We start from the raw sequence: 15,943 nt of genomic DNA, 5'->3' as shown, positions 1-15,943 counted from the left end.
CCCCCCCCATGTGTTTAAAATAAAAAGATTGCCAGAAAAGAAGCATCAAGACCAAATCTGCAATGTTGTTTCTAACAGTCTGTGATGTGTTTAACCATTTATGGTCCAGCTCTCCACTGTATCACACTCTGCTTGAGCAAATGTAAAATCAATACCAGGGCATCCATATTGGATGTTTGGGAACTTTCCACTGCCAAAACCAGTTAACTCTGCCCATTTTTAAACTCTAGTGTCCTTGCTGCTTTAGAATAGAAGTGGGATAATTGATCAGGCAGTCACTTCAGGAATGGAGCTCTAGCTGTGGTTGTCCACTTGTGTGTCAGAGGGTTTAGGAGGACTTAAAATCATTATGACTGGAGACAGGAGACAGTCTGCACAGTTAAGTGCAGCCTCTTTCTGAGAAACATAATCCACTGGATGAGCAAGGCCTGAGAAGATTTCTGCTGGTTTGAAGGGGGAAGATGAGCAGAGAAATGGGAAAGGACTGGTAGCTTGAAGTGGAACTGTAAGAAATTGTGCTTTCTTCAGCCTTGAAAGAGGCTTAACTATAGCTCTTTGGCCTGAAAAGGTGGGAATGTAGCCAATACAAGGGGTCAGGATTAGTGTCCTTGTGTGAGCTAAGCCTTATGTGTCTTAACAAGGAAAGATATGGCAGAGTGGAGCAGGGTGATGCAGGGCTGATGTAGAAAGGGCAAGGGGACATAAGCATCTGTGGGGAGGGAGGATTGGACCCAGAGAGGACGCACTTCCTGGTGTGGCTCGGTTAGCCAACTGGAGCTGCTCTTGCAGAAAGGAAAATTTTTGTTTGCTCTAAGTTCCTCTCCACATTCACATATAGGAGAACTCTTCTGATATCAGAGAAAGCTCTTCAGTGGATAAATCACAGCAGAATTGGCCTTCTGCCTAGCATACTAAGGTGAAGACAGATACAATTGATAGCAATGCTATGAACTGGTCAGCAGGACAAATCTCTCAAATGAGAATGCTCACAGGGAAGGGAGGCTTTTGTGTTCTGTTCTCTTTGCTCCTCAGCACTTTTTCCAGCACATGTTTCAGATGTACCATGGTTCAGTGCAATTTGACTACCACATAGCCTGTTTTCAAGGCAAACTGTACTTTTTTGTCTCTTCTCAATTGAATTGGCATTGCTCCCTTTTCTGACAGGTTCTGTTAGTATTTTCAGACGGGCTGGATGATTCACTGGAAGATCTCAGAAAAGCAGCTGACTCTCTTCGCCTTAAAGGTATTACAGTACTGCATTGATGCTCCAGCCTCCTACTACCAGTGGCTCAATGTATTGCTTCCATGCTGCACCTTTTCCACACAACATTACCTCCCCACACTCACATGGCATTCCTCAGGGGTCACTGGGAGAGTGTTTGCTTCTCCATGTGAACCAGTGTACACGATGGCTTGACACTGTTTGGCAGATGATGGCAGAAACATGCCTAGGGGTGCAGAGGGCCTGGGATGGTTCTGATTTCTGGAGTCCAGATCCAGCAGCTGGGGCAGTTCGGGGCAGCCCCTCTCACTGATGAGCAGAGCACCAGAGGTTAGACCCAACTCTGACTTCTGCAGGAGAAATCAGTTTTACACTTCTGTTTGGGCACTGAGTAGCAGCCTGGTCTGACAAATGGGGAGAGAATTTGATTGGAAAATTACTGGTCTGGTTTTTTCTCTTGTACAATGTTCTCAATAGCCTGATTTGTTTTAACATACTGTGTTGAAGCCATGAAATGTGTCTTTCAGAGAACTGCTGTTATTCACAATGATTGATACTGTTGGTTAACTAATATAGTTCAGGCATTCACCACTTTATATGTATGCTTACATTGAAGGTCTTGATGCACTTCTATTAGTTGGCCTGGACAATACACAGAACTTGACTGAACTTCGAGAAATAGAGTTTGGCAGAGGGTTTGGATACAATGAACCTCTGAGTATTGGGTTTGCAGAGATTGCAAACATCTTGCAGAGAAACCTTGTAAGTTCTTCTGTGATATAAACTAAAGGGAGAAAAAAATAGGTCTTTGTTTTATGATTAATATACATAAATGAAATGCTTCTTGTCTTTTCAGGATACTGTTGCAGAAAGGAAATGCTGTAAAGTTGTTTGTAAATGCCTTGGAGAAAACGGTGATCAAGGTAGCCACGGAAGTCCTGGAATGAAGGTAGGAGAGCTAAGATAGACATTACTTAAGATTTGCTTTATTTTTCAAAGTGTTTTCATTTTTTGTAAGGTTTCAGAGCATGCATGCATGTGCCTGTGACCTTTGCTGTTAGGAAAGATGAAGGAGAAACATGAAATGTGATCATTTCTCTGTTGCATGTTCCTACTACAAAAGTATTTTTGTAGTGAAAATCATTCATACATATAAAAATCATTAAGCACTCTGCTTCACCAATTCAGCAGAAAATGGAGAGGGATTAAAAAAATTAAGTCTGATTAACCAAGAAGCTTATTAGCCATTGTGAATGAGAAACTTCCAGCTGACAAGCTAAGAGTAGAAAATAATCCTTCTTTGCCACGTGTGAGCGTTATCCTTTTGTGCCTCTGGTTATTTCAAATATCTTCTATATGTTTCTTCTTATCCAATACAGTACTAATTGACATTATTTCCTTTAAAATTTGATACTGTCTGTTTTAAGCATTTTGAATATTACAGATATTGCCACTTCTACAGCATCCTAATTTTTATTTTATTAAGGATTTTAGTGTATGTAGTTTCCATTTGACTACTATTCATTCCATCGTTTCTACTTATTCCAGTAACATACTAAGTAAATTACACCTGTATTTCACACTCTTCAGTTATGTGTTGCAGATAAATGAATTTTTGGTTATCTGTTAGCAAAAGTATAATCTTCTAACATTTATTTATAAACCAACTTACTGATTTCTTCCATTTCTCTTGTTGGTTTTCTTACATTTTTCTGTTTTACTAAAATGTCTAGATTAACATGCTTAGACAAAACGGTGTTCAGAATATAGACATAGTTGTTTTGCAGGTGGACAGGCATGATACCTAAGTTGTACAGCCTCCAGTTGTAGAAGACTGTTTTTACACACAAATTCATGTCTCATTTTTGATCATTTTCATTCCTAGAAATTCCATTTGGTTTTGCCCTGAGGGTATGGGTTTGCATGACTTCAAATACAAAGTTGCAGTATTCCTAGAAGCCTTTGGGGGATGTTGCAATATCTTCGTCCTAACAAGTTTTCATCTCCCTTTTTTTTTTTTTTTAATTGCATCTTAGAATTTCATTACTGTATAATGCTTCCTTTTCCAAATCACTAAGGAAGATGTTTAATGTGACTAAATATCCCAATGAACTTTGTTAACCCATCAGGCAGTTTCCTGAAATAACATACAGAAATTTTGTATTGAACATTAGGTCTGAGGGTTTTTTTGGTGTTTTGTGTTGGTTTTTTTTTTTTTATTTTTTTATTTGACAGCCATGTCAAGTACTTAGGACTGTGCAGAGTATCTGTATAAATGTAGTTGATGGAGCCTACCCTCCTCAGCATAGCCAGTTCTAATTTTCAGGAAATGTTTTCTATCTCCATGTGCAGAGTAATCTGATAGAGAGTAACCCTGTGTGCTTGGAGAACAGTGTTACTTATCTCTTAAGTTCCTGTTTTTCAGGGAAGTACAGGTTACAGAGGATCTCCTGGCCATCCTGGTGAGGAAGGTGGGATTGTAAGTAAACATTATTCCTTCCTGCTAAAATTATGTTGGTTGGTGCCTGAACCTGTCTGCATTTGCTCATTTACTCAGTGCTCATCGATGTGTTTAAGCAAGTAAATATATAGTCTTGATTCTCTGTGCATTTGTACCCCACCATAGTTAGTAATAACTTCTAATGAAGAAACAGAATCAATTAGAAAGAATCACACAACAGCATTTTATGTGGCAGATTTGACTAACTTGTACACGCATTTTTCATGACTGTGCCACATTCTGTGCTCATAGTTCTTACAGAAAAAGACATCCCTTCCCTTCTTAGCATGAGTGAATATCTTATGACTGGATAACAAAGCTAAATTTTGTTGTGTGTTTTGCTGATTTACAAATCTTTTATGGTGTCCTGTTCCTGACATGAACATAATGTGCATAAGCCACAGCTCAACCCACTAGGAGTATTTCTTTCTCTTTTGCTGTCTAGAAACAAGCAAATAAATATCCTGCAAAGAAAAAGACATATTTTCCTTAGCACCATAAGCATAGAACTAGATTTACAACACTGCGCCCATGACGTGAATATTACTCAAATATAGGTGAGAAGCCTGCAAACAAAAGAATCAGCTGGGGATTTCTCTCTGTATGTAACTGTAAAATCCACATTGGAGTAGTCCCAATTCTCACAGCAGGTTGGTCAGTCTGAATTTGCCTTTGGTGAGGCAGCCTGGGACAAGCTTACTGTATATTCAGAGAAAGGAAGTAATGGATAAGAACAGTTGTTATCTGGGGTTATCAAGAAATGGTGTTGTGGTTTTACTATTTCTTTGGAATCACCGGCTGTAACTACTGGAGCAGTTTCCACTTTTTTTTTTTTTCAGGTGATCTGATTTGTTGAACAATAGACTAAAATGTCATATAAGCAAATTCCAGAATGACTTAGAAATATTTGTTATTCAGAAATAGGACTACTTTCACATCCTTTCACAGTTAAGAATGACATGATAGAAGTAGAGATTAAAATTCAAACCCTGAGTGTTTTTCAAAACGGGAAACATTTTGAACATATTGAAATGGGATGACCCAAACTTTTCACCACAGCATTTTGAATGGAAAGATTCTAAACCTTGTACTTTTGAAGTGGCAAAGGGGTGAAAACAACTTAAAATTTTTCTTTGTATATGAAATTGAATTTCTATTTTTGACTTTCTGAGAACCCAGAATAATATTCTAGAACAGATAAATTATGGAAGTCTTGTTTCTGAGTTTTCAGGTCCCTTCATTTTCCTTCTCTTTACTGTGGAAGGATGAGAAGTTATGTCTACACTTTCAGAAACTTTCCCCATCTCTTGTGTGTGAAGCCTATAAATTGTACATTTTCCTTGTTTAGCTAATTTTTTTTCCATCCACGAGATAAGAATTCGAAACATCCAAACCACTTGAATGTAGTGAATGCACAGCAGAAAGCAGACTGCTGATAGTGGGCTACAGAAGATGCCCCAAGGAAAGGAGGTTGAGGAGATCAGGCTGGACAGCTTTAGTTTATCATGATGTAGTACATAGCTCAGGAATTAGTCTTAATGTTTCACATAGGCAATGCAGCCAGCCCAAAATGCTTAAACATCTGTTTTTTCATACTGTGGTGTGGTTCTGTGGCACCATTGTCGACCTAAGCTAGAATGTGATCCATGTTGCTTTTCTGCTAGTTTCAAGGGACCTTCCTTTAAAGATGAGAAAAGAAAGAGAATGGTCTCTGTGCTTCTGATCTTAGGCTCTTCAAGTTTGTCTTCCCTTTTGCATGGTAGTAGAGGAAATCTCATGTTTACTGTGTGTTCTCATTTTGTTTATCATTGTTTAACTTTTTAGACAGCAATTTTAAGGGGATCTGCTGGGAGATGCTTCTCTGTTTCCAGTTTTTTTAAGAACTTTTATCCTAACCTGGTTGATAATAGGTTCAGAGATCAGTGACTAGATGAAAGTCATTCAATATTTAGCTAAACAACAACCCACCAGAAGGCCTACCTTCAAGTACAGAGATTTCAGTCAGGGATTGGTGGTCCAATCTACAACATGTCAGGATAGGGAGAGCAGACAACCAGGTGCAACTCAAACTAGTAATTGACTATTCTCTTATGACCCGTATGAACATCTCATCCTTCCATTTGTGTCCTCAGTGCAGTGAATGGTGATATAATTCTGTCTTGCTTTAATCTTATATGATGAATTAATGAGTAGCCATCACTGTATGGATGAGTTTGAATATTCTCTTTGTTTCTCAGGGGGAGAGAGGCCCAGTTGGTTTCAATGGGACTCAAGGAGACAGGGGATGTCCAGGTGCCAGAGGCCATAAGGCAAGTATGTCACTTTGAAGTGTTTCCTAATTTTGTTTTCCACAAGGCTCCTTTCTGTACTGAGGACAAATGCCTGTGCTGTCTTCCCGAAGCATGGATGGACAGCAAGACCCAGCTGTGAGAACAGCAGACAATTTTTGTTGTCTTTTTTTGAGAAGTACTTTGTATAACTGAAGCATGGTCAAATTGCTAATGAGTTTGCTGACTCAGCAACTTGCCAGTGACTTTTTCCACCACCAAATCCAGACTGGCCTTAGTTAAACCTATAAAGCTTTACATAACGGGAAAGAAAATGAAGGCTATACTGTCTTCTCACAGGAAAGGGGTCAATTCCATATGTGGCAATAGGGGGTTTTACAGTAGGGACTACAAATACTAAGCCCAGCATGCCTCTGCCCAGCAAGCAGCATGCTGTTGTGCTCTTATTATCACGCTTAATAAAAACACTTTCACCAAATTTCATCTGTGTTTATTTTCAATTTCAGGGGGCCAGAGGATATAGAGGAAGTCAGGTATGTGTTTTCATGTGTGATCAGTTTTCTTTGAGATCAGTGTTCAGCTTCCTTTTAAGTTCATATTATCTTATTGTTTGAAAATATCAGCAAGGAAGGAAAACAGTGTAAGAACTTCAGAATATTTAATGTACTTTTGCTATGGTTGTATAAAAAGGGATTTAAGTGGGCTGTTAGGTTAAAAACTGTCAGTGTTGTATTTTTAGCATGGTTGCAGTCATAGTTGATTTAGTCTGACAGGAAAGGAATTTATTTACTGGCTATTTTAATAATCTGTCAAGGTGGTAATTCTGGTCAGCTGAATCTCATCCTAACTGATGAGGAAGCAAAGCAAAAAGAGGAAAAAAAGATTGTGACTAATATTTATTACTGATTTAGACAGCATTTTCACTGAATCGTTATTGACCCTTTTTTGATATCTATCTTATCTTCAGCTGTTTTTGTCACCATTGATCTTGCAATTCTGCTTATTTAATCTTTCAAACATAGCTGTTCATCAAAGATATTGTCACCAATTCATTAATAAAATGTGAAGCCTGGAAGACAATGATCTAATATGACAATATTAGTTCCCAAGAGCAATTCAAATGAATTCAAATTGTATTGGGTGTTTTGATACAAAACCACTCCTAGAAAAGATTTAAGAGCCTCAAAGACTCAGAAGATATTTGCTTCCAGACCTGAGCAGCTGTACATGTGAGAAAGTTCAGAGGGTGTTTCTGATACCTCAGCTCTATTTAAAATACTGCTCTGTACTGACTTTTTAAATCCTCCCATGTGTTTTTCTTCTGTTTTCCATTTTCTGCTCTGTTCCCTGCAGTAATTTGTCTTCCTTTAAAATATCTGAATTACCTGATTATGGAAGAGGGAGAGTGCTTGCTAATGATTTTGACTAAGTTGAATTTTACAGTAGGACTTACTAGGAGAACAAACTCTACTGAAGTCCAATGAATATGTAAATGTCTTCACTGTGTTGTATCATTATATCCACTAATTTTATTTTCACTAAAAATATGAAGCTTTCAGCACATGAAAAATGTGATTCAATACTGCTAAATTAGTAAGGTTATGAGGCAGTTTATTGCAGTTTGCAAGGCATTTTAGTACAGCTATTTAGAGAAAAAAAGACAATACTGAATATTTAGTACTAAGTTTCGCTCAGATTTTGTGAAGCAGAACATGAGTGAGGGAAAAATGAAGGCTTGTATAAAAGTCATGATTTCTTACTGCTCAAAATTTTTCTGGAATACTTATTCAAGAAATTTTTGTTAAGTATTACTTGTACTAAAATGTACAGCCAGCTAATTTTTATTGTAGTACACAGAAAACTGTTATAAATGAATGAAAAATTTCCTCAGGAACTTTAACTAAGTGGTTTTGTAAAGTCAATATACCATCAAAACCTACAAAGCAATTGTGTCCGTAATCTCTGTCAAAGTGAGACTCTTACTGGTTTAGCTAGCATTTACAACATTCTCTTGTGCCATTTCCAGTGATTTGTTGAACATCCTTTCAGCTTTCAGGGTAGTGGTCTCCTCTGATTTAGTTTCGTACTGCAAATAAAAACATCACAGTTAATTCCTTCATTTTTATCCTAGTAAAGAAAGACAGAGGCATCACTTCAAAGTATCCTTTAAAAGTTGAGTGTGTTGTTTGGCCAGGTCTAAAACATTGTGGAGCACATATAAACGAGATAAGGTTCTAGCAGTTATAACTCTATTCAGAATCCTCACTCTTCACCTGAACAACAAATTAACATATCAAACTCCCTAAGGTTAGGATGGGTGTTTTGTGAGAAAATGGCTTCCCCAAATGGTTGCAATGTGATTTGTTTTTGCAGACAAAGGAACAAGAAGAGCAGTGTGTGTTTGAGTGGGAATGTAGCTGCTGTTTAGGTAGCAAGCATCACATTGCTGAGGCAGTAATGAAGATTCTTTAACAAGTCCTAAAGCCTAAGATTAGTCTCCTGTAATTGTTTTTATCATGGTTATTTCTTCTAGCTTTTCAACGCACTGTTCACAGTATAAAATTATTTAAAAAAAAAGAAGCACAATACACACACACATGATGGTTGACACCAGAATGAGAAGATTATCAGATACTAGTAATTACATTTTGGAATATATGTAGATTTTGAAGGCGCTGCAGTTGGGAAAAAGATCTGAAAACTAGCAGATGGAAAAGCAGAATTCAAATCCTGATTAAGATCTGTAGTTTTAATAACCATTGTTCTTATTAAGTGTTCTTAATGATTATTTGTTTTAGAAGTTAATTAATTAAAAATCTGAATTATTAATTCCTATTTTTAATTATTATTCTTGCTAGTCATCAAAACTCACTATTCTTAATCAAGTTTCCAAAAGCAGGGTGAACTCTTCGTCCCTTGCTCAAAGGGGCAAGTGGACTGATGCTAATGTTTTGTTTTGGTTTTTTTTTTTGGCTTATTGCTACAGGGTGAACATGGTGAGAATGGATTTGATGGCACTGCTGGAGAGCAGGTAATTGTTGCTTTAAATGTGCAGTGCGATTAAAGACACCAAGCTCAGGGTTCAAAAGTACAGATTTTAATGCCTTTGAATGGGCTTTAATCCTGAACAGAAATTCTGTTGTTTAGTATTTAGAGTTGCATATCTGACTGAAGCTGGATTCTGCCACACAAAATCTGGGAACCACATTTCACAGAAGGAACAACCATTAATTTTTTTTCTTGTTTCTTCACCCTTTGTGAGTCTAGGGAGAACATGGATTTCCTGGACCTTCAGGAGAGAAAGGCAACATGGGAAAACGGGTGAAGTATCCTTTATAGTAATGTTTAGATTTTATGGAAACATATTTCCAAAGTGTAATGCTGTCTGTAATGCCTGTGAGTTGTTTCTAATAGCTGCCTGTTCTCTAATATGATGTGGCTCCTGTTGTAATTCTGTGTAGCTCCACTGGCTTAAACAGATCTGTGTTCTGTTATCTGGTCTTCCTCTACCACAGATACTGTTTCTACCTGTACCCAGATTGCTTGTGCTCTTTTTATGAATTTAGGGCAGAAAAGGCCCCAGAGGAGAACCAGGTGAACGAGGAGAATCTGGTCTAAGAGGAGATCATGTAAGTGTATTCCTTCTTTTTTCTTAGGTTGCACTGATTCATGCCTGGATTTTTGTGATGTACCTGCCTGAAATATATGTGATTTGAAGAGTTTTTCACAATCCTAGATGTTGCAGTACTCTGCAAGAAGTATGGCATATTCCAGGAGTCCTGAATGCCTTAGATGCAGATGGACTGAAGCAGGTGTTTAAGCCTCAGGTCTCCTGCTTGTTTCTTGCATTTTTATTAATTTGTTTTTTTATTTTTACTGTGGGCAACATAACTCCTTTTGGAGCTATTTAGTCCTCCCTGATGGTCCCCACCCTACAGATGAATTTCTGGATCACTTGAAAACCTTGTGCACTGACTCTTTGTTAGCAATCTATAACTCTGCAAAGGCAAATTACATCTTCGTGCTGATGTATTTTTCCTTGCATGGTCCAGAGCCCTGTATAAATGTAGTCTCTGATGACTAAAATTTCAACAGAGACAACACATTTCTTGTATCACCACTTTAAGTTTTCTCACACATATTCCAAAGACATTTGTTGCAAACAGTCAAATATAGTGTTGACTCCTGTCTTCTAATGCTTATTTAAAAAGAATCAGGTGTCATGGTAACTTGCCTCTTTGAGAGATCAGGATTTCACCTGTGTCTAGCATTAAGTGGCTAAATGGAACTCCATTCTAGTGTAACCCCAACTGACACTAACTAGTTGTGATCTTGGTTAACTATACCCAAACAGCCAGAACAGCTTCACATTTTCAGAGTTTAATTTGTTGCCTATTAGTAATATTTCTTCATCTCTTTGCAAAAGAAATTGTGGGCTTTGCAGAACTTCCTATATAGTGTTGTTCCATGTACCTTCATTTAAAATAGTCTTTGTATTTTTTGTTGGCTGCAATGACAAATCTCATTTAATCCTATTTCCTTATGTTGCCCCTGCACTCAAAGTAATAAAGGTGTGGTCACTGAAAATGCTGAACTTTCTGCTTAACATTTCCAGGGAGATCCTGGGACTACCAATAATGTTCCTGGTCCGAAGGGTGAAAAGGGAAACTCAGCACGGCAGGTAAGCAAGTAGTTCTTTACTATGGAGGGAGAATTTGCATAATTGATAGGTTCTATTGGCTGTCCAGTGACTAAGCAGCTCTTTTCCTGTTTTGTATTTTGCCTTTAGCGTATGTCTGCAACACAGAAAGCTTTGAGAAGTGCTTGATAGTGTAAAAAAAAAAAAAAAGTTACAAAGACTATGGAAATATTCCAATAATATAGAGGTAAGGGAAGATAGGATTTAGTATAAATATATTATTCTACCACAAATTTGCATCACCACCCTCAGAGGCTTCTAGTAATGGGTTGTATGGATGCCATTAAAAACCATGCTGGGAAAAATGCATTGGGTATCAGCAGGCTGTACTCATTTTACTATGGGGAACTGCTGTTTCCTCAGGGTGGTGGATAAACTCCATTTTGACCTGTATCTAGAACATAAGAACTGGGATGTGTGCTTATACAGTGATATCTGAATTTTTAAGAGGTGCTTGAGTGATACTGCAAGAAAAAAAACATAACAGAAAAGCACAGCCCATTTTACCAGTGCACTTTTTGGAAAGAATAAGCAAAGATAGTAAGTAGTCAGACAGTAGTATATAAGTGATGGTAGATAAAGCTTAAGAGGGTGAGAACTAGCAAGATGCGAGAAAAATCCTCTGTTTTACAAGTTTGTGTCTGAACATGTTCAGACATGTGTGTGCATATATGTCTATGAACAGTGTGTTGAAAGCAGCAGAAAAACTGTGACGGTCACTCTTTGGAGAATAATTGTGTTTTGATGACTTTTTGGGGAAAATTTGATGATGTTTGTTTCATCTTAAGATGTCCATCTGGAAGGCTGAAGTCAACAAAAATGATTTCACAAAAGACTTGACCAAGTATCAGCTCTTAGTAATTGATGGATTGGAAATCCAAAGCAAGCATGATCTCTTTGGTTTATAATTTTTCATTGTAAATGATTTGCAGAAAGCAAGAATCAGCATTTAACATGTTACAACTGGTTGCAATGGAATTACTTAGGAGAAGAAACAAAGAATGAATGTATAAAGAATGTGTAAGTATAAGAAAAAGAAAGAGCATTTCAAGAAGTTGTTCATTACTTTGTTTTGCAGGGAGACCCAGGACCACATGGACTCCAAGGAGAGCAGGGTGATGCTGGCCCTGATGTAAGAACAGTAATCAGTACAGGGCAGAAGTAACTGATACAGTGGGGTTCCCATTGAGAAAACCAAATTTTCTCTCTTCCTTTTATGCCACACTTAAAACTCCTGCACAGAAAAGGAACATAAATCTTCTAAAATTGTCATAGTGAAACATATTTGGCTTTGAATTTAGTATCTTATGTGTATTTAGTATCTTATGTGTATTGCAATGTGTTTTGGTTTTTTTTAAAAATCAGGAATTTACCATCCTATAATTTCAGGTCTGATTCATGTAAAAGTTACAAGCCTTAAACTCAATGCAACCTTTTCTATGAGCCTTAATTGTGTCATAATTTCACCATAAATACATCTATCCCTTCTTCCTCCTTGTGACTGCAAGTTCCCAGAGCCTGTTTAAACCTATATAAAGACTGACTAGCAGATGAGCTGCCGTTTTTAATCCACTAGAGACTGGATCTTACGAAGTCACCTCTGCTAGTCTGTCAGAATAGTGCCTAATGCCAAAGTCTGGAATAATGATCACTCCTCAGTTAGGCTGCAGAAACATCCTAAAGGCCTCTAGTGATGTGAGGTTTAACAGTAATGTTCACTAGTACTGCTGAGCAGTGTGCAGTGGGAAGTGGTGCAGACCTCAGAACTCAGAGGGAGAGAAGAGGGCTCTTGTTCTTTTATTTCAGCCAAGGGGCAACTAACCTGGAAGGTGTTTTCCAGAATTTTGTTGAGATGGCTTTCCTCTGCACTCACTGAGGGTCTAAAGCCTTTTTTTTTTTTTTTTGATAAGGCTTACTTGTGTAAGAAATCCTGTCCAAAATCCACCCTTTTTTCATTGTTCTTTGGAAGTAATCTCTGCTTTCTATAACCTGTATTGGATTGTATTTTGTAATGTATTTTATTATAAACTGTTGTTTCACATTTTGCTTAGTGTTCTGGATTGTAATCTCTTATGTCGCTCCTTCCTAGGGTGCAGCTGGTCGAAGAGGCCCCCCAGGTCTAAAGGTGAGTGGCTGACACTGCTGCTACATATCTATATGCAGCTACATGTGCACCCTGAGCATTTGCCCCTCCTAAGGGAGAAATTTCGGTGTGATTCAAGACACTTATGTTTAACAATCAAAAGTCTATTTCCAGCCAAGGTAGCCTTTGGATCTCAGGTATATGTACCAGAGGCCCTCCTGACTTGAAGGATTTAGAATTGAAAAGCTTTCACTGAAATAAAAAGACAGTTACTTTTATTGTTATTGCAAATGTGGGAGTGTAAATAGAGAAGACCATTGCTAAAGATGACAGGAATGAGTAGTCAGGCTGCATTCTTGCAGCATAAGGCCAAAAGTCTGACAGTTTTTTTCCTCCTTTGCTGCCTGCACACAGGTAACATTCATGATGCGCATATGCAGCAGAGGCAAAATTAAGGCAAGTTCTAAAAGATGCTTTATGAAAATACAAACACAAATGAGTATTATTACTTGAAGCTCTGAAAATTGACTCAAAGCATATAAAAGAATCAAGATTTTGAAAACAATTTAGTTTCCCAAGTATATATCTAAGAGAATATAGTGTAGTTTGAATGCTTTTATAGGATGTAAGGAATAGGTGAACCCCAGTACATGCTGATTGATCATTCCAGAAAGATCCTCTGGTGGAAAATTCTCCCGTGTCATCGTTAGGTGGTAGCCCTGGTTTTCCTAGACTTACACCCATGAAGCCACCATGAAAGGAAACTTTCCTGAGATGTAGTTGGTAAAGATATCACAGCCATTCTCTTCAGTGAAGTTTTAGATAATGTTCTTGGAAATCTTGTTTGTCTCAGTATAAATAACAAAATATGGTTATCAAAGAAAATGTAAAAGCAGATATTTTCAAGAATGAAAGTAAAAAGATTCTAGGAACCTGAGAAAACGTAGATTTATTTATTTATTTATTTATTTATTTTTTAGGAAAGGGTAAATAAACATTTTCCTTTGTCCATCATCCTGGCAGGAGTCTATAACATCTAAAACCATGACTCCCATACATCTGCTTGCAAGATCTATCCTTTATCCTATTGCTTGCTTTCTCAAGTACAGGTTGTATGATCACCCCAGGAAACACGTTGCTCTAGTACAAGTAGTTTAAATTTGACCCAGTCTCTCTGCAGAGTTAACACAGATAAGGAAGATAATGTATGCCTTGGTATAGCGTTTCCCCTTTATCTTAGTGCATGTAAACCCAGGGAAACGTCACAATTTCATCTGTGACACTGTTATTACCTGCAGGATGGAATACATCTTGTAATTCTGCCCTGTGTTGAGGAACATAAGAAATCCATTTTTTAAGTAATTATGTAACTTTGTGCTTTCTTTTTTTTTTTTTTTTTTTTTTTTTTTTTTTTTTTTTTTTTTTCCATTTGATTACTGCTGAACTCTCTGTCAGGTACCAGCAGAAAGAAATAATCCAAGTGAGCTATGAGGGTAACAGGTCAAAAAATTTAAGTCTGTGGAAATGGATTTGTACCTTATCTTTGTTGTAATAACAAGCAGGAGAACTTGCCCCCCTCCCCCAGTCACCTACTACACAAAAAGGCTACCCTTTTGTAATGTGGTAGGGAACAAGAGAGATGACTGAACCTTGTAGCATGAACCCTTTTTTGCAGGACGAGGCCAGAGCCAAGACACACACCAATATGGTTAACAGTCATGCTCCAAACTTTATTAGAAAGCAAGTCTTCATATATTCTTGGCATGCTAAAAATAGCAGTAAGCTCTTATATACTTGTTGCTACCTTGCGTTACTCTTGTGTATGCTTATTTCAAAAAATAGCTCCCCTCCGTACTTTCCACAAACATTGCTACCCACACGCAAACCAGTAGATAAGTTCCTGCTTTTGTAATTCCAATGAGTCCCTTCTTTATCGGTTTCTTCCTTAACAAGCACTTTCTTTTCTGAACCTCATAGCAAAAGAGAACTTCCAAACTGTTTACATTTAAGTACTTGATGACCAGCTTTAACTTCTAAAAGCATAACAAGAACCATCTGTGTGGGTCAGTAGGCATTGGAAGCTAGGTCCCAACACATGTTCAGAGCACAGTTTGTGTAAATAACCTGTACGCTGAAGAGGTGTAAAAAGTGAATGCCAAAGAGAACTGCCCTCTTCTGTCTTCCACATCTCCTGGAGGAACTAGATGGAATGTAAACCCTTCAATATGACACTGGCATCCATCCTTGTGTGAGATTTTGGGTACGGTGTCCTCCCACCGGGATCTCTTGTATGGCAGGGTGTTGCAGAGCTAGCACAGCCTTCTTGGCACAAGGTGTGAGAACTTCACTGTGCAGGCTTCCTGGTGTCCCAGGGCCGGGAAGAACTGTGCCGTCCTAATGTTTGTAGGGTGTTTAAGGCCTTTCTGTGGAATGCAGGATCCAGCTCTAAGGAAATATGATACAGCCAGTCCTTCTGGAGAGGAGAGTTTTGTGCTGGAGTGGAATAGAATGGCAATGAATCCCCTTTTCAGACAAAGATAGGTATTGGTGGTGATGTACTCAGAGAGAAATAATCAAATTACAGGCAGTCAGCCAGAATTTACCCAGCTAATGCTTAAGGACTTGTAATGGGTTTAGCTGTTAATAAAAGGCACTGAAATAACTCTGTCATCAACAAAAAGTTGTTAACTTCCCTTCCAGTCATCACGAACACACCACTTTTCATCATATCTTGAAAAGGACAATTTTCCAGGACTTCTAGTTCCAATTATCTGTTGCTTTTTCTGATAAAAGGGAGACTAATTTTTTGAAATAGCTTAAAAAAAAAAAAAAAAAAAAAGCACAGCCATTCTACACAGTCAGTAGTAGTCTGTGGGCAGAAGGATCAGAAGGTGTGGTGTAGCCTGAGAGTAACAGACAAGGATAACACTGTGTTCCGAAAGCAAAGCAAAGCAAAATACTGAAGACACAAAGGAGAATAAACTAAAGGAACACATGACAGAGAGGAAAAAGAAGAGGGTGGTGGTGGTGGAGAAAAAGGAAGAACTACTCTTCTGGGTTTGATTCAAAGTTAAAGTAGCTGAAAACTTTCTATTGGTTTTTGATTCCAGTAGAGTGTGCCTAAGAAATTTTTTCTTTTACTTTGCAGTCA

General features: G+C 37.9%; 1 protein-coding gene across 5 annotated transcripts in view; it reads left to right on the top strand.

Annotated features, from left to right (window-relative positions):
• The window catches only part of LOC113477236 (collagen alpha-4(VI) chain-like), a 70,172-nt gene that overhangs the window by 34,445 nt on the left and 19,784 nt on the right, over positions 1–15,943 (top strand). For all 5 annotated transcript variants that reach the window (XM_026843450.1, XM_026843448.1, XM_026843447.1 and 2 more), the window contains 12 exons: positions 1,165–1,243; positions 1,839–1,984; positions 2,079–2,171; positions 3,648–3,701; positions 5,960–6,031; positions 6,517–6,543; positions 8,997–9,041; positions 9,278–9,331; positions 9,577–9,639; positions 10,626–10,691; positions 11,788–11,841; positions 12,799–12,834. In XM_026843450.1, coding sequence (XP_026699251.1) covers positions 1,165–1,243; positions 1,839–1,984; positions 2,079–2,171; positions 3,648–3,701; positions 5,960–6,031; positions 6,517–6,543; positions 8,997–9,041; positions 9,278–9,331; positions 9,577–9,639; positions 10,626–10,691; positions 11,788–11,841; positions 12,799–12,834 — 789 coding nt within the window. The remainder of the gene's footprint in view (positions 1–1,164; positions 1,244–1,838; positions 1,985–2,078; positions 2,172–3,647; positions 3,702–5,959; positions 6,032–6,516; positions 6,544–8,996; positions 9,042–9,277; positions 9,332–9,576; positions 9,640–10,625; positions 10,692–11,787; positions 11,842–12,798; positions 12,835–15,943) is intronic.

The sequence above is a fragment of the Athene cunicularia genome, assembly GCF_003259725.1.
Source record: "Athene cunicularia isolate RWA chromosome 2 unlocalized genomic scaffold, athCun1 chr2_part1, whole genome shotgun sequence".
Classification (NCBI taxonomy): domain Eukaryota; kingdom Metazoa; phylum Chordata; class Aves; order Strigiformes; family Strigidae; genus Athene; species Athene cunicularia.
Note: the sequence above shows the minus strand (reverse complement) of the source record. Positions and strands in the feature narration are given on the sequence as shown.